This window comes from Abrus precatorius, unplaced genomic scaffold (genome assembly GCF_003935025.1).
Source record: "Abrus precatorius isolate BTA unplaced genomic scaffold, Abrus_2018 Scaffold5, whole genome shotgun sequence".
In the NCBI taxonomy this organism is placed as follows: domain Eukaryota; kingdom Viridiplantae; phylum Streptophyta; class Magnoliopsida; order Fabales; family Fabaceae; genus Abrus; species Abrus precatorius.
Window position 1 is genome coordinate 15,731,431 of NW_020874395.1, and position 18,966 is coordinate 15,750,396.

At 28.0% G+C, this 18,966-nt stretch overlaps 3 protein-coding genes across 3 annotated transcripts; 1 reads left to right on the top strand and 2 right to left on the bottom strand.

Moving 5' to 3' along the window:
• Nucleotides 1-232: 232 nt before the first annotated feature.
• On the top strand, nt 233-717 carry LOC113868102 (multiprotein-bridging factor 1c). The gene has a single exon (XM_027503667.1). The coding sequence runs from the start codon at nt 283-285 to the stop codon at nt 715-717; it is 435 nt and encodes a 144-aa protein (XP_027359468.1). The 5' UTR covers nt 233-282.
• A 713-nt stretch (nt 718-1,430) lies between these two features.
• Nucleotides 1,431-5,627, bottom strand: LOC113866797 (aldehyde dehydrogenase family 2 member C4-like). The gene is made up of 9 exons (XM_027501595.1): nt 5,459-5,627; nt 4,575-4,717; nt 3,660-4,043; nt 3,460-3,549; nt 2,721-2,894; nt 2,485-2,622; nt 2,227-2,364; nt 2,061-2,122; nt 1,431-1,704 (listed from the first exon to the last, which is right to left on the bottom strand). Exons 1-9 carry the CDS (start codon nt 5,625-5,627, stop codon nt 1,431-1,433), a joined length of 1,572 nt encoding a protein of 523 aa, XP_027357396.1.
• A 2,874-nt stretch (nt 5,628-8,501) lies between these two features.
• Nucleotides 8,502-14,242, bottom strand: LOC113867327 (aldehyde dehydrogenase family 2 member C4-like). The gene is made up of 9 exons (XM_027502583.1): nt 14,000-14,242; nt 13,136-13,278; nt 10,464-10,847; nt 10,082-10,171; nt 9,821-9,994; nt 9,584-9,721; nt 9,144-9,281; nt 8,979-9,040; nt 8,502-8,882 (listed from the first exon to the last, which is right to left on the bottom strand). The coding sequence occupies exons 1-9, from the start codon at nt 14,100-14,102 to the stop codon at nt 8,609-8,611; spliced, it is 1,506 nt and encodes a 501-aa protein (XP_027358384.1). The 5' UTR covers nt 14,103-14,242; the 3' UTR covers nt 8,502-8,608.
• Nucleotides 14,243-18,966: the final 4,724 nt, after the last annotated feature.

An 18,966-nucleotide genomic window follows, 5' to 3' on the forward strand; every position in this document is an offset into this window, starting at 1 on the left:
AATATATTTTAATACAGTCTTTATTACTAATTTAAAAATGTTAAATTAAATTTAGAATCGTGGCACGCAAGCAAGAACGCTTGCCACGTAATGGTTCATCTTCCTAAATCCAATAACTGAACTTTCTGGAGAAAACGCGAATCGAATTGACCGTCACACTCACGCATGGAAATAGAACGTTCCAGACACTCACGCATGGAAATATAATACCCATTGATTCATCATTCACACACCGTTTCATTCATTAAGACATTGTTGTTTTCATTACCTTAACTTGCGACGATGCCGACCCGATCAACGGGAGTGATAACCCAAGACTGGGAGCCCGTGGTGCTGCACAAGTCCAGGCCCAAGGCCCACGACCTGCGAAACCCGAAGGCCGTCAACCAGGCCCTACGCTCCGGAACGGAGGTTCTAACGGTGAAGAAGTTCGACGGCGGTTCCAACAGAAAGCCCGGTCCAGCTCTGAACACGAGGAAGCTTGACGAGGGGACGGAACCTGCGACTCTGGAGCGCGTGGCGGGGGAGGTGCGGCACGCGATACAGAAGGCGCGTTTGGAGAAGAAGATGAGTCAGGCTGAGCTGGCGAAGCAGATTAACGAGAGGACGCAGGTTGTGCAGGAATACGAGAATGGCAAGGCTTTGCCTAACCAGGCCGTGCTTGCTAAGATGGAGAGAGTCCTCGGTGTCAAGCTCAGGGGCAAAATCGCTAAGTGAAAGCAATTCAGGATTAAGGAATTTAAGGCTCTAGTGTAATTATTTATTCAGGACCCAAATCTCACTGTATAATGTTGTGTTCTTTTACGTTTCAACTTTTTATGTTCCTGTTATTCTCTAATTTAATCCCTCTATTAAAGTTTTACATTAAATTTCAGCACATTAATCTAAATTTAGTAAAAGTAAACGGTTAGGTTAAGGGGGAAGTTTTATTTTAGTTAAAAAAATATATAATCAAAAGAATATCATTTAGTAGGCTATTTAAATCTTTCATAATGAATTTTTGTCATTAAATCAGATTTTTATAAGAAAACTTTTAAGGTATTATTGGAACTGGTTCAAATGGGATCGGTTTAAAAAGCTTCTATGTGCCGAGTTCGGGGCTGAACCTATGCTCTGCCTCCGTGTTATCTTATCCGGTGATGATATCTTGACACTTCTTATATGAACTTGATTGGGTATATGGAAAAGAAAAATAGGAAGAAAAAGGAAAAAGGAAAAAAATATGATAGATAATGTGTGAAATAACAATAAATTTAATTGAATGCATCGACCTATTCCATTCGAAATAGAGAGAAAAGATAAAACATAATAGATTGGATAAAACAAACATGCATGTCCCAATTTTATTGCTTAAATGAAGAATATTGGCTGAAACTCGTGTCTTGTTCAGCACAATTTGTAACACACACAGATCTCACAGGACACATAATTCAAAGCCAAGGAGAATTGTAAATGGGTGTTACAACAGATTTAACTTGTAAGTACTTGTGGAGGGCCTCCGATCCTGATTCTCTTCCAAATCCACTCATCTTATAACCTCCATAAGGAATATCATTCCCAAAGGCAAGATAACAGTTGATCCAAACAATGCCTGCACGAATCGACCTTGACATAGTATTTGCTGTATCTATGTTTTTTGTCACAATTCCTGCAGCTAAGCCATATCTCGTGTTGTTGGCACTTTTAATTGCTTCCTCCATGGTTCTGTTCATATATAATACTTAAATTTAGTTATCATCAACAAATGCACATATTTCTGATAACCACAAAAGTTAAAATAACGAATTTAAAAGAGCTTATAAAAATTTTATAAAGATAAATAAATAAAATAAAATAAAATGTTGAGCTATTATATGGTGACTCTAGAAATAACTCCATGAATTCCAACTGCTAGTATTTAGATCCATTTTTTTATATAACTTACTAAATAAACTAAACATCAATGAGTTTCTTGATCAAATTTATAACATGAACTTCTTATGAAATTGAAACTTATTAAATTAATGTTTAATTAAATTATTATCCAAACGCATCTTAAAGAAATAAAAATATTAACTTACTTAAATTTCATCAGTGCCATCACGGGACCAAATATTTCATCCTTTGCGATAAGCATGTCCTCCTAAACAAGTTGTTAAGAATAAAAAGCAAAAGACAATGTGATAGTTAATTATCTAATTGTTCTAATGAAACCCACTTTGACTCTTTTGTGGATTTAGAAATCACCTTAACATTGGAGAAAATTGTAGGCTCAATGTAGTATCCCTTGTTGCCTAGTCTTTTTCCCCCTGTCAAAAGGGTGGCTCCTTCTCTTTTTCCATGCTCAATATAAGAGAGAATTTTTTCAAATTGCTTTTTGTCAACCTACACTAGGAAATTGTTAGACAATAAAAAAGGGTCTTAAATCTTAATTAGTAAACTTATCTCATTTCTCTGTTTTAGAACAAGTAAAAACATAATTGAGATGTGCTACTATATCCACACCTGAGGACCTTGCTGAACTTTAGGATCAAAAGGATCCCCAACCACCCAAGCTTTTGCCTTTTCCACCAACTTTTTCTCAAATTCATCATAGATTCTTTCCTGAACAAATACACGAGACCCCGCAACACAAATTTCTCCCTGAAAATCACACAAGAAGAGAAAAAAAAACTATTAGAAAATGTACAAAATGAGCTGTTATATGTATAAAGAACAGGGTTTCTTGAAAGAATATTCACCTTGTTAAATACAACACCTAAGAGAGCAAGCTCAACGGCTTTATTTATATCAGCATCATCAAAAATTACGATGGGTGACTTGCCTCCTAATTCAAGTGAAACTGGTTTCAAATTACTGTTAGCTGCAGCACGCATTATTTCACGGCCTATTTCTGTTGAACCAGTAAAGCTGACCTACACATGCACAATCAATCCCTTTCAATCAGTCTAACTTTCAAGTCCATGAATGGAATTGGATCCATATTTTGAATTTCATAAAATTATGTTCATTTCAATGTAAAATGATTCTACAAAAAAAATGATGTTTAATTGCCCTTAACCAAAATTAATTTTACTTTCAAATTCACGTGTGAGCTAATGCTAAGCATTCATGTTTACTCCGATTCATAATTTTACTTTCAATCAACACATTTGGATTCATATTTAAGTGTTTATGCATTTACGTTTACATCAAAGTTACTAAGTAAAATTGTAATTTTAAGTCTACATTTACAAAGTTTTCAATGCTTTTTCATGCACATATTATAACTTTTGTGTTGAGTTAAAGTATTTATAATTTTATATTGAATTTTACTATGAACTTACTTTTAAAGAAAAACGTTTCAAACATAAATTACATAATTTTATACTCACTTTTATATAAAATAATGTTCATTCAAACTCAAGTTTATATATCTCATCCGTTTAACACACTAAACCATGATACTTCCAAATGTTTGGTATGTAATTAAGTTACTACCATATCGATGTCCATGTGTGAACTTATTGCAGCACCTGCAGTTGGGCCAAATCCAGGAACCACATTGAGTACTCCATCTGGAATTCCAGCCTTCAAAAGATAAAAGCAAGGAAAACCAATTAACTTACCCTCTAGTAATTAACTTGTAAATGCCAATTATGTTTTATTCATGAAATGAAACATTTGTTGAAAGAACATACCAGCTTAGCTAAATGAGCATAAAACAAAGCTGAGAGAGGTGTTTGTTCTGCAGGCTTGAGGACCATAGTGCAACCAGCAGCCAATGCAGGACTAACCTTGGTGAAAAACATGGAAGTAGGGAAATTCCAAGGAATGATATGTCCCACAACACCAATTGGTTCTAGTAAAGTATATGCATGCAACTCTCTAGGAGGTTTTAAGACCTCTCCATGAATTTTATCAGCAGCACCAGCATAGTAACGTATAGTATTTGCTGCTGAAGGAATTTCAAGAGCCTTACACCGATGGTACAACTTTCCAGCATCAATGGCATCTAGTGCTGCTAATTCTTCTACATTTTGATCAATTAGATCTGCCCATTTCATCATAATTCTTGCTCTTTCCTGATTGACCCATCATTTTATGTTTAATATGTTGCAAAAGACAACGAAAAATGACAAGTAAAAATTGAAGCTTTTGTTTATTTATTTTTCTCATTTTTGTTAGGTAATTTGAAAAACTTTAAAACAGACAAGCATACTATAAGGATATTAGAGTTACTAATCCATATTATTAAGAAAATAACAAAGTTTCTAAATTCATGAAAATGGCTTCTCTTGTATTATAATATTCTTTCCTGAGTTCGTTTCATGAAGGGAAAATTTGAGATAAAAAAATTATGTGATTAAATAAAAATATACATATTTGTCTATTTTCATGTATTTAAACTCTAAAACAGACTTAATTAAATAAAAATACAAATAATTATTTAATTTCCTTAAAGTTTCTGTCATACATATAGTTTTATGACTTTGTATAAAACTATGAAGTATTTTTAATTTTAAAATTACAAGAATGTTCTATCATACTGCTTTCTTACTTTTAATATTTATGGTAATAAGTTAATATTAAAGGGTAAAGAAATGATAAGATACCGCGCCGGGCATGCGGGGCCATGGACCATAGTCAAAAGCCACACGAGAAGCTTTCACAGCAACATCAATGTCTTCTTTTTTTCCTTCTGCCACCCTTGCAATTACCTCTCCCGTTCTTGGGTCTATTGTCTCAAATTCTCGTCCTATTTTTTTATTATACAAAGAAACGAAAAAGCTTAGGCACCAAGAACATGAATCTTTTATCATCAATTTATTTATCTTAAAATAATGTTAGTGGTTGGCTTTGTCATGAATAATCATGATATCTTGGTTTTCTTTTTACTATAAATATGAATAAAATAAAATATTAGTTGTGTAGCATTATTGAGAATATAAACCTTTTTGGTTTGCCATTCAACTTATATAATTAGATGTCCGTCAATAACGGGGTTACATAAACTAATGCCTAAAAATGAATCTAGCACATATTTTAATTCAAGTTGAAACGTTTACACAAGACGTCGTTTATACAATCCACTGAGGGAACAAAATTTGGTGCATGCCAATGTGGGTCTACAACTTTATAGTAAACAAACAAGTGATAATTTTGGTCTTATTATTGCCGATTTGAATTATTTATTATTCAAATAGAATTAGTTAAAACAAAATGTTAATATTTCGAAACATTGATGTACTAATCGATTCACCACTTACTACACATCTTACCGCTATAACCTTTAGAACTTGGTTTTCCTCATCAACTATGTATAGAAGTGACGTGTGATGTTTCATTAATTTGGGGTAGTGCTCTACTTATGAGGAAACAAAGGGAAATAATTGAGGGAGGTATGAATGAATAACCCAGAAAGAAGTGGAAGTGAAGGGCATATATAAAAGGAAAGAATAGAGAGAGAAAAGTGTTTACTAAGTTTAAGATTAAGAACCTGAAAGAGAATCAACAAAATCTCCATTGATGAAGAGCTTGGTGAACTTGATGGTGGGCATTTTGAAGTCCTGATCAGCCATGTTGGTGTAGGACAATGAAGTGGGAACAAAGCAAGTTGAAGAAACTATTGAGGGAGGATATGAGATAAATGAGATAGGGGAATTCATTATATATAAAAGAACGAAAGATCCAAAAAAGAAGAATCTTTTAAAACATTTCGTGTTATAGATGAGTCTAACACGTGACAGAGAATTTTTTTAATAAAAAATAAACTTATAAACAAACATATAAGTTAATATATGCTTTTTAATTTTACATTTCATGCATTTAAATTCACAATTTATTTAACTTTAATGAACTATCAATACATTATTATTTATTTGAAAAAAAATTATAAAAAAGGTTAGTTGAATTGCATCTCAAACCTACACAATAACTCTAAAAAATATATAATTTTAAAAATTGCAGTTATTCGTTATCGAATTACAAAATAATATTAAATAGGTGTATATATAATGTTTTAAACTTCTTTTTACAACAACCCCGCCGACCTTCTTGGAATACTCATTTTTTAAGTCTTTTTTTACTATTATTAATTTTCTATACTGTGAGCATGTGATTATTTTATTTTATTTTTTACTTTTTGTACGAAATAGTAAAATTAATAAAATGATAATATAAATTAGTCTTTAGTAGTGTTAGGTCAGATTAGAAAGTTCGTTTAGAGCTAATTATTTAAGATTTGAATTCTTTCATGTTTGACGGCAACATTATTCTAATGTTCAAATTCGCTTAAGCGAATTTTAAACGACTTAAGTAAATTAAAAATAATTTAAGCAAATTATACAAAAAAAAAAAAAATTATGTAGAAAATAATATGTTATCAAAGGATAAAATTTTATAAAATTTATTATCAAAGTCAATTTTACTCATCCAAAAATATTTAACTATGGCAGCAAAATATAAATAAAAACTCCATTTTATTAATGGGACACAATTGTTTACAATGAAATTTACCAAAAAAAAATTCATTAATACATAGACAAGTCAAAAATAAAAGAAGCTGAGACATTCTATTTCATTCCATTCATATCAAATATCATCCGAGAATAAATGGGAGAGGATGAATGCTCCTCATCCTCTCTCATTTATTCTCGGATGATATTTGATATGAATGAAATGAAATAGAATGCCTCAGTTTCTTTGTTATCTTCATCATCTCCTATTTATTATTAGATGATATTTGATATGAATGGAATAGAATAGAATATTTCAGTTTCTTTTGTTTTTGACTTGTCTATGTATTAACGAATTTTTTTTTGAGTAAATTTCATTGTGAACAATTGTGTACTATTGATGAAATAGAATAAAATAGAGTTTTTATTCATGTTTTGCTGACACAGTTAAATGTTTCTGAATGAGTAAAATTAACTTCGATAATAAATTTTGTAAAATTTTATCCTTTAATAACATGCTATTATTTTTTACATAATTTACCTTTTTTTTTTGCATAATTCGCTTAAGTCATTTTTAATTCGCCTAAACAGTTTAAAATTTACTTAAGCAAATTTGAACATCATTTTCCCGCCAGAACATGAGAGGATCTGAATCCAATTATTTGAGTCGAAGTATGTAGAGCAATCTATTTAATCAGTAAATCCATTTATCAGTACATGAACCTGTTTAAAGTGACAATTATCTTTTAAAAATGTAAATATTTATTTTAAATTAAAAGTATTTAAAATGAAACTATAGTTATCCGTACAACAATAATTTTATAATGACTTATCTTTATTTAAGTTAAAAATTACAAATATAACTAAAAAAGTATAATTAAAATAACAACTTTTTTAACTTTCTTAACATTACACGTAATAAAAAATCATATATATATATTACTAAATTTTTATTAAAAATTTAATATAATTAAATACTAAATATTATAATTTTAAATAAAACTATTATTGATTAATTTCTTATTTTGTATGATATTCCGTAGGATAGAAAATTTGTTAAAACTTTTATACTCCTCACGACAGAGATACTTTCATGTTAGCAAATTCATTTAAGTGATACATTTAAATCAATGTTTAAAAGTTATGGAAAATAAATAGGCATAGGCTCTTGATGTGTATGGCTACTTGTTTATATGTCAAGTCAGAAAAGGGCCAATTTTTAAAACAAGTGATCAAATTCAAACTAATTAAAGTGATTTCAGAAAGTGTTTTCTTATTTTTAATAGAGTTCTGTTAAGATCATTTTTTAAAAGTTAAATTTAAGTATTTAAAAATATAATAAATATTTTTTAATAAAATGTTATTATTATTAAAACTAAGATTAGTGATTTTTTTTAGCATGATCAATATCTTTTTCTTTGTAAAATATATTTTATCCTTATTTTTTAAAATAATATTTTGAATTTATTCATGCCTATTAGTTCGAGAGATAAAAAAAAAAACTTTATTTCTTTAAATGAGATTTCAAATATTAGCCGAAAAAGAATCGATATCCTAAAAAGCTTAGCTTCTTAGGTAAATCCATTCAAATAGACTCAAATGACTCAAGACTGATATAACTTTCAAATTTCAAGTGTCTTGGACAAAAGAAAAAATTAGTGGACAGACATCCTTTATTAATTTTTAATATTTTTCTTATAAAAATATTTATGTTAAAAAATAATAATTAAATGAACTTTATTTTAATAACACAAAATTAAGTATTAAATGAACTTTCTTAAGGCTAGATTCTATAGAAACTGTGTGATCTAGGCTTAGTGCCTAGTTTTTTTTGCTTCTGGACTTTTGCTCCATTCTATATATATATAAAAAATTCTCAGTCCCTTATCATTTTAAGTATATAGTCAGTTAATTTAACTTCTAAGTATATTTGATACAATTCAATTATTCAAGAGTATGCATTTTCTGTCCATCCATAAAGAGAAGAAACCAAGAGAAAAAAAAGAAGATAGAAACATGAAGTTTCAAGTTTCAATAATGGGCTTTGATAAATTCGGAAACACATGCATGCAAAGAATTGGTTGTATGTAATATAAAATGCTCCAATTTTATTGCTTTAATGAAGTATATATGTAAAAGCACCTATATCACTCACTATTATTGTTCATACACACACAACCCACAGAAAATTTTCAAAGCCAGGGAGAATTGTAAATAGGAGTTACAACAGATTTAACTTGTAGATACTTATGTAGAGCTTCCAATCCAAAATCTCTTTCAAATCCACTCATTTTGTACCCTCCATAAGGAATGTCATTGCCAAAGGCAAAGTAGCAATTGATCCAAACAATGCCTGCACGAATGGACCTTGACACTGTGTTTGCTGTATCCAAGCTCTTGGTCACAATGCCTGCTGCTAGGCCATATCTTGTATTGTTGGCACTCTTAATTGCATCCTCAATATTCCTGTTCATTTATTATCCTTCAATATAGTTTTCATGCATTTTTTTGGTACTACTAGAACCACAATAATAGTAATAAATAAATAAGATTAGAACTTACTTAAACTTCATTAGTGCCATGACAGGGCCAAATATTTCATCCTGTACTATAAGCATGTCCTCCTGAAGTGGTTATTATGAATAAAAAAGGAAAACAAAATATGATGATTAGTTATCTAATTATTCTGAAGGAACCTATTTATACTTTTGTGGGGTTAAAATTCACCTTCACATTAGAGAAAATTGTGGGCTCAATGTAGTAACCCTTGTGACCCACTCTTTTACCTCCTGTCAAAAGGGTGGCACCTTCTCTCTTTCCGTGCTCAACATAGGAAAGTATCTTCTCAAATTGCTTTTTATCAACCTACAACAGGAAAAGATATTAGCCAACAGAAGAGGATTATAATCACTACTCTCATTTTCTGTTCTGCATGCAGCCAAGAGTAATGCTTAATAAAATGATTGGAGGTTTGCTAGAAAACAAAGAAAACGCGTTAGATAATTAGTAAAACAATATATAACAGGGTTATGACTCTAAACTACTACGCCTTTTTATATAAATAAACTACTTTCTCCTTAATTTTGAATCAGACCCATATCCAAAATCTTAATATGTTATGTTTTTATAGCTAATGTAGACATAATTGTGCTATTTTATGTTCATACCTGAGGCCCTTGTTGAGAGTTAGGATTAAAAGGATCCCCAACCACCCAAGCTTTTGCTTTCTCCACCAACTTCTTCTCAAATTCATCGTAGATTCCTTCCTGAACTAACACACGGGAACCAGCAACACATATTTCTCCCTGAAATAAGACAGGAGGAGAAAAAATACATGTTAGAATAAATATATTAATTTGGATTGCTTTAATAAAAGGAATAAGATATCTTAAAAGAAATTTCACCTTATTAAATACGATACCCAATAGAGCAAGCTCAGCAGCTTTATCTACATCAGCATCATCAAAAACTAAAAGGGGTGATTTGCCTCCTAATTCAAGTGAAACTGGTTTCAAATTGCTACTAGCTGCAGCACGCATTATTTCACGTCCTACTTCTGTCGAACCAGTAAAGCTGACCTGTATACACATGCACAATCAAGCCATTTCTATTAGTCTCATTTTAAACCATGCTACTTCTTAGTGTTTGACATGCAAGTAAAATACCTTATCAATGTCCATGTGTGAGCTTATTGCAGCACCTGCAGTTGGGCCAAATCCAGGTACCACATTGAGTACTCCATCTGGAATTCCAGCCTTTAAAAGATAAACAAGCATGGAAAACCCATTAGCTTAAACTGTAGTAATAAACTTGTAAATGCCAATTATATTTTATGAATGTGTTTGGATACAAAACTTATTTAAAATATGCAATAAGTTTTTTAAAACGATAGTGTATGTAACAAATTTATTAGAATAAATTAAAAATAATTTATTTTGATAAATTATACTAAGATATTTATTGAAACCATAAGCTATTTTCATAATCTGTTGATAAGTTCTTCCAAATAGATCAATATGAAATGAAGCATTTGTTGAAGGAACATACCAGCTTAGCCAAATGAGCATAAAACAAAGCTGAGAGAGGTGTTTGTTCAGCAGGCTTGAGGACCATAGTGCAACCAGCAGCCAAGGAAGGACCAACCTTGGCAACAAACATAGTACTTGGGAAATTCCAAGGAATAATGTGTCCCACAACACCAATTGGTTCCATTAAAGTATACGCATGCAACTCTCTAGAGGGTTTTAAGACCTCTCCATGAATTTTATCAGCAGCACCAGCATAGTAACGTATGGTATCTGCTGCCGCAGGAATGTCAACAGCCTTGCACCAATTGTACAACTTTCCTCCATCAATGGCATCTAATGCTGCTATTTCTTCTATGTTCTCATCAATAAGGTTTGCCCATTTCATCATAATTTTTGCTCTTTCCTGATTTTCGTACCATATCAAATTTAATATACTATATAAACATTAAGCACAAAATATTCTCTTTTTTTTTTTTCAATAATCGGCTATTTTAACGTATACTCAAGCGTTTATACTTGATATCTATTTTTGTTATGTATATTTGTTTATTTTGAGTTCTTAATTTAATTTGAACATTTTAAACCATAACGTTTTTTATTAAAAAAATAAAATATTTATTACACTGAAAATACAGAAATATACTAATTATTTTAAATTTTTTTATATATTTCAAATGAATATTAAAAATTGAGATTGTCAAAATCATTAACATTGGCGTGGAATTTTGAAATGGACTGAGTAAAGTTGAAAAGATCTTTCTTTGGAACGTAGCGTCGGCCCAGCATTAGAGTTTTTGTTCATATTTGAAGTCAAACTCAAAGACCAAAGAAAAATAATAAAATAAGTCAAACTCAAAATACACGATATGTTCTATTAGGCTCTTTTTGACTTTCAATAGTCAGTCATCCTTAATGCTAAGTACTCAAACCACATCCCTTTCTTAAAAATAATATTAATCTTACTCCAATTTTAAGCATTTGCAAATATAATATTTTATTAAAATTTTAAATGTTTATTATATTAAAAATGAACTTTTTATTTTCCCACCGATTAAAATCTTTATCCGACTTAAATTATTCGTGTAAGAGATGGCTTAATAATGCTTTACTATTCCCTCCCTCTTCCACTTGTGCTCTGATAAGGTGATTTTCAACAGGATTTATAAATTAAATTAAAATTAAAAAAGTGGTAATAAAGGGGTTTTTAAGAATTTTAAATATTTTAAAATGGAAAGTATATTTCCCCCCTATCAGTATCACATAAAAAGAATGTAGGATCTCGCTATTGTTTCTTCAATTTCTTCGTCAGCTAAGATTAATTAATAAATGAAAAAAAAAAACACGGGTTGCATAATTTTGATTTTTTAAATATAAATCTCTATTTTATCACTAAGTTTTGAATTATTAAACATTAACACTTTAATAAGTTAAATTACAAAACTAATCATTCATAAAAACAAAGATTATTTGTTTTCTAGAAATAAAATTGTATTAACTAAAGTTCAGAAAAGGAAAATCAGAGTGGATGTTCAAGGATAAAGATATAAACATTAAAATTAAACATATGCAAACGAAAGCTCAAATAAATAAAAGCTATAGTAGTTAATTATAATTATAAAATTATTTGAATCATTTTATACGTTGTCACCATGTTGACTTGAGTGGTCCAATGCTCTCATACGTCATTAGTATGGACAAAGTTCATATTTCCTAGTACAATGTATCCAGAAAAATCTATTTCTAATACATAAAATATGCTACTGACTTCATTAAATTACATAATAATTTAAATGTTATTTATACAATTTTAACTTATGCTGGCATAATTTTATCAACTTAATATTATTCATTTGAACGATTAATCCAAAAGATTAAAAAAATCCTCAGAATAAACCAATCAAATAAAATAATTACTAATAAATAATCAAGCATTTCTACGATTTGACTAACGACTTGTTGTTATTCAATTTACTTCAAATCCAATTATGCGTCAATCGTATCAACATATGGTTTGTTTTTTCTTGAAAGTTTTGTTAAATTAATTTCTAATAAATGCAAACTATGTGTCAACCACATCAATGGCCGTGCATTCTGCTACCATTGCTACGAGGCTCCCTCTAACGACAAGTGGGAGGAAAAAGTCAAAACGCATAATTAATGAAGGGTATCGTACATTAGTTAGCAAATTAAATAAAAATTTATTAAAATGTATCAAAAATTAAAAGTTTATTAAATTCTAACTAATGTGTATTTAACTTATTAGATAACATTTTTAATATCTATAATATAATAATATTTCATAATAAAATTTATTATTTTTAAATGCTTAAATTTAATTTTAGAAATTAAATTAAAAACATAAAAACTTATGAACAATACTTTTAACCTTTAAATTAATATTAAGATATTGATTTTTTAAAAATTTATTAGTGACTGAAACTTCCGGGAACTCATCTGGAGAGAGAGAAAGTCAAATGAAACAGAGGCAGCATCTAAAAAGTTTATGAAGATTATCAAGAAATAGACAGACGTAATAGTTCATTAAAAATTAAATTAAATTTTATGAAAAATATTAATTATTTTGTTTTTAAAATAATGAACTTTTGATCATTAAAAACAATAATTAACATTTACTACGAAATAGCGACAAATAATATTCTAAAGAGAAGAAAAGGAGAAATGACAACGTACAGCGCCGGGCATGCGAGGCCATGGACCATGGTCGAAAGCGACACGTGCCGCCTTCACAGCAGCATCAATGTCTTCTTTTGCTCCCTCTGCTATTGTCGCAATCACTTCTTCGGTTCTCGGATCTATTGTTTCGAACTCCCTTCCTGTTTTTTTTTTTTTCCCAATTTTATAAAAAAAAATTAAACACAATAGCACAAAAATGTTTTCCAAATTTATTTATTTTTAAATAAAGCACTTTAATATTTCGTGTTTAGCTTTCTGCAATCATTTTTCACCCTTTACAGTTAATTAAAATATAAATTACATAAAGCTAAAGTTTACTTTATTATGAATACTGCAAAGATCAATAAGCATGATAAGAGGTGACATAAAAAAAATAGATAGAAAAATTATGTGATGTGATAAATAAAGTAAAAGAGATAGATGTAAATATAACGGCTATTGTAAATGTATATATAAAAAATAAAATTTTAAATTTATTAATATGGGTTGAGAATAACGGCTGCTGGGGAACTCTTATCTATTCACCCGCTTTACACCAACCAATGAATCAACCTAACCTATATATATACACCCAAGCTGTTATCCTCATCTACCTTGGAATTATCGTTTAATATTTTCTATGGCGTATTCTTAATTATTTTTTAAAAAAGTAATTTTTGATCAAACTAATAATATTTATGTAGTTAATATCATCTAATGAGATATAATATTTTATAATTGTGTTTTGACGTGAAAAATGATATGGGGTCGAAAGATAAGAGAAAGGAGATTAGAGAAGAAGGATGAATAAGAGAAAAGTATATATAGAAAGTTATAAGAAGAGAAAGAAAAGGAAATTAAAGAGGTAGAGTAATTATGAACCTGAAAGGGAATCAACAAATTCTCCATTGATGAAGAGCTTGGTGAATTTGATTGGGGGCATCTTGAAGAAGGAAGAAGCGTGGCCATTGGAGAGACCAGTCATGTTTTTGCAGAGACAAGATCACAAGGCAACTTGTTGAAGTAAACTGTTTTGATTTGAAGAAATTGGAAGAGGAACTTTTTTATATAGAGACAAGAGCAACCAGTGGACAGAGTCACAGAAACATGGCACGTTGTGCCAAACACGACACATTAGTCTCTGTGCCCCTTTCAAAATAATGAATAATAGACAATTTATTTCTGGACCCAAATCACTTTTTTCCCTTGACTCTCTCTAATTTGACAAATTAAATGTAAGTACAATTTTATAAGTATTTTAGTATTATTTCTTAATTAAAATTATAATTTTATCTTGATAATATGTGTTAATTTTTATTGTATAAATTATTGAAATAAAATTTTAACTTTAATTGTTTATTATTAGTTTTTAAATATTACATTTAATTCCTCAAATTTGTAGCCTGACATTCGGTACCCTAGTTATTTGGTTAATTAACCCTCACATTGTATTCATTGACCTAATGTGAGTCAAAAGATATTAACAAATTCAATTTTTTGTCAGGGACGAATAAAAGATTAAGTTATTTCTTCGAGGATAACATGGTAGCTTTATTTTTCACCAATGATCCTTCAATGCAAGCCATTGTTACTGCTTGATCCTTTTTAATGGCACTAATGTTACTGAAGGAGGATCGTCCTCTATTTAAAGTATGGTATTTTCCCTCTCTCAGCACCTTTGCATATGCCCTTTTGAATTGTTGATTGCAGGAAATTTACTCTCTTTTTCACACCTTTGTTTGTTAGTGAAGGTTCCATTTATTTAGGGTTCATCAAGCATGAGTAGAGTTAAGATAGTGAGACTAGGAAATTGTAGTAAAATCTACCACATTTGATTTCTTGGGTGTAAAAAAGCAGAGTTACATGTCTTAATATTATGTCCTTTCCCATCTACTATAGGGAAGGCATAAATGTTCCAACAATAACTATTTGTAACACGTCTAATCTTAGTCTTCTCATTTTTATATAATTTATAAATTAACTTTCACATAATAGAAATCTATTAAACTAGTGCTTGATTCAATTCCTTATCTAAATGCATCATTTATGTACAGAATTTATTTATCCCATATCCCTTTCACCGTCCTTCTAAATATTGCAACTAGTTAGAGAGAATCCAACATTTCATGCATGAATATAGTTAAGGTGAGGTTGATTGTATCTAAAGTCTATTGATATTTTGTGATTTTTAACGTGGATTTGATAGAATAAAAAAATTATCATTCATTATATTATTAAAAATCATTTTAAAAATTAAGGTGCAAATTTATTTATTTATTATCTTTCTTTCTCGTGTTAATGAAATTTGAGTTATCCTAATGATTATTTCAAGTGTACATTAAAAATGTCTAATAAAAATGCAGTATTTAATATATGTAATAAATACATTAAGAATGTTGTTAGCATTTATTATAAAATTATTTCAATTTTAAAATATCTTTTATTATTTAATTTATTTAATTTACAATAAGTGTATAAATAAATATTTAAAAATTTGGTAAAAATATATATATAGTTCAAATAGTAATATTCAATAGTTTCTTGAAATTTTAAATAAAAATATTACAAAAACAAATAAATAGAAAATTCGAAAGAAGTATGAATTAAGATTTTCTTCCTAAAAACTGGAAAGGTAAATAGAAATAATCAACTAACCGCCTACCAATAACTGTTGAAAAGGGTTTATAATCAATTAGCGTGGAAATAATGTACTTTGTCATCATTAAAGTCAAAGAAATGTTTAGCAGCGATCCCAAAAGTAAAACATGCTAATATTTTCTTACTGGAAAGAAAAATCAAAATCGATTTTTCTGTTAGATTGAAGAGAAAAAATTAATTAACACCTAAAAATAATAATTAACAATATATATGGATTACATTTTTAGAATCTTAAAATGGTTAAAAAAATACGATTAATTGTAGTAATTCTCATTGGATAAATATTGGACCATTTCACTAATTTCTCATCCAAAGGGTAAATTTTAATTTTGTTTAAATTATTCTACAAAATTATAGTTTTAAAATTTTATACTTGTCTTTAGATTGCATTATTGATTTGACTTCTTTAATTGATGTGTACAGCACTTTTTGAAGGTTCCATTTTTCTTCCTCTTCACTTTCATTTTACTCCTGCAAAGTATGATAACTTGAGTTATTAAATTAAAGATCAAGATAAATATACTTGATTTATAAATAGTCTAGTGATTGATTTTAATATGTTGTAATTTACGAGTAACATAAAGAAAAAGCTTAATAAACTGTATTGATAAATTTTGAAAGTTTTACATCTCTACTTAACCTTTATCTTTGCATGGTTAACTTGTTTTGGAATTTAAGGTCTAATTTGTGGTTGATTATTTTAATTACGGGTTTTAAAAATAATATATCAAAATATGATGCTTTTTAAAAAATTACAAAAATATAAAATTCAATAATTGTTGATGGTAAATTTTAATACAGGACCGTAGATTCAGAAACATAACGACAAAAAATATAAAGTACTAAAATTTACAGTTTCAAATAAATATTAAAAATTATAAAAAATTAAAACTCCTCCATGACAATTTTTAAAATATAAAAAAAATAAACGGCGATTCTCGAAAAAAATTAAAAAATCATCATTAATTATTTTTAAAAATTTATCATATTTTTGTAATTTCTCTCAAAATATCATATTCATATAAAAAGAGTTGTAATTTGTTGCAATGCATGTATTTACAATCAGTAGGACCTCTTGGTAAGAAAGACATCACAAGAATAAGTGACGAATTGTAGTTGATTTTGTTTTATTAGTTAAATTAAAATAAAAAATGAAAAAGAGATAAAATAACAAAATTTATGTGAGTGGTTGATATTCACGAACACAAATGTACTAATAAATAATATAATAAAATTAAAATCTTATCTTGCACAAATTTACCAGAAGTGAAAAAAAATTATTGTTATAATAATTAAAAATAATAAAATAAAAGTTAAATACCAAATTATTTAATATGAAAAACACTCTAAACTTAAGAGGAAAAAAGCACATTTGTAACCGGTCAATAAAACTAAATAACAAAACTTACAAAATTAAAAATTAAGAAAATGAAAACACTCTTAAAATAAAAATATTGTGTAAACAATATTAGTCACATCACAAAACTTGTTTTGATGATAGAGCCATTTAAAATGAAGATTCAAACATTGAAAAATTATTGTCAAATTTTCAATTCAATCCAACAATAAATCATTTCACATGTGGAGATTTATGGAAACTACTCTAATTCATGGAAAAAAAACGCTCTCTCATTCAACTCTAAAAGTTGATCCTCACATTTATAAATTAAATTTGTTTATTTTTAAACTTTTTTTTTTACATGAAACGAGAGTCAAATGCCAACTAGCTTGAGTTTTTATTTTTTTATTTTTTAAGTTGTCAAAACTTATAATGATTTACTCTTAAATTTATGTAAGTTTCTAAAATTTTGTATAGAGTCAAGAGTGAAAAGAATAAAAGAGAAGATAAAAAAAATTAATTAGCAATTAAATTTCACTGTTTAAGAGAATTAAAAAATATAATTAATCTCATTGGAAAGGTACAGTTTTAAAATTCAACGAGTATAAGAATGTATTTATAACTAATTAATGGTACTTTTTTCATATACCAGAATTAGGTAACTTCTAGTCACCTAAGGCAATAATAGATCTAGAAATTTAAAGCTAAGGATACACATAAATCGGTGGTAGTATTAAAAATATAACGTATTACTGTTAAAACTATAAATACATATCATAATTCATAATTGTTGTTTTAAGAGTTTTTAGCTTTTGAAAATTTTGAACATCTTTATATTTTTTAATATTATAAAAAATTGTAATTTCTTTATATTTTTTAAAACTTAGAAGACTCAAAATTAGTCGAATAAAACCAGAAGAAAAAAAAAATACTATACTATTAGGACATTAAAAAAGTTGTAAAGAGAGGTGCACCATACACAATATTAAATATATAAAATATAAAAATTGAGAGAAAAATTTGTAATAAGAGAATTTAAACTTTGTCAAAACAAAGTTGAAGGAAATGATAGTAAAGGGATAAATGTAAGGTCTTTTGGTTTAGAAAATAAAAATAAAAATTATTTGTAAATACAAAACTATCTCCTTCGGTTGGAGGTTATTTTTTGAGATGCATGTATACTTAAATTTTTTAGGATTAAATTTTTTTAAAGCTAATTAAATACTTATTTTAAATTAAGTTGGTTTATATTTAGTAGATAAATGAAAAAATAAAAAATATAGATGTGGGTAATATTTTATGGATATACTTTTATTCATATGATATGTGTAAGGTTAATGTTATTCTTTATTGGTTTCAGTAAAAATATTATGTACATAAAAAAGTGTATTTTTTTTAATCTGTTTAAATGTTTTGTTTTATATACATTTTTTTGGAACTCACTAAAAATTTTTCTCACACAAAATGGTGAGACTTTGTGTAAAAAAAGTGACGAGAATGTTTTATATTTTATCAAAATAATTTTTAAAAAATATAAAATAAAAAAATTCACAATCAAGAAAAAAGAGTATATTAAAATGTTTAATTATTTGTTACAATAAAATTTTAATTATATATAAAAATATATTTTTAATATAAATTACCTGTTTTATATTGTCTTCTCATTTTTTTCAAATAAATAAAATTTTTTATTATTTTATTTTCTTCACTATATTCTACTCATTTTCCGTTAGATCGAAGCATAGTATTAAAGTTTAATTAATAAATAAGCATCTAAAAATTAAAAATATATTTATTTTATTAAAATTATAAAAGTGTGATAAACATTTATAAAAAATAAAATTATTATTAT

Bases quoted from the DNA above. Each gene is read 5' to 3' on its own strand.
- LOC113868102 (XM_027503667.1), top strand. From the start codon at position 283: ATGCCGACCCGATCAACGGGAGTGATAACCCAAGACTGGGAGCCCGTG.
- LOC113866797 (XM_027501595.1), bottom strand. From the start codon at position 5,627: ATGAATTCCCCTATCTCATTTATCTCATATCCTCCCTCAATAGTTTCT. The intron at 4,044-4,574 runs GTATCTTATCAT...TGGGTCAATCAG, and splicing joins GGCCCCGCATGCCCGGCGCG to GAAAGAGCAAGAATTATGAT. The intron at 2,365-2,484 runs GTGTGGATATAG...TTCCTAGTGTAG, and splicing joins AAGTTCAGCAAGGTCCTCAG to GTTGACAAAAAGCAATTTGA.
- LOC113867327 (XM_027502583.1), bottom strand. From the start codon at position 14,102: ATGACTGGTCTCTCCAATGGCCACGCTTCTTCCTTCTTCAAGATGCCC. The intron at 13,279-13,999 runs GTTCATAATTAC...AAAAAAAAACAG, and splicing joins ATTTGTTGATTCCCTTTCAG to GAAGGGAGTTCGAAACAATA. The intron at 9,282-9,583 runs GTATGAACATAA...TTCCTGTTGTAG, and splicing joins ACTCTCAACAAGGGCCTCAG to GTTGATAAAAAGCAATTTGA.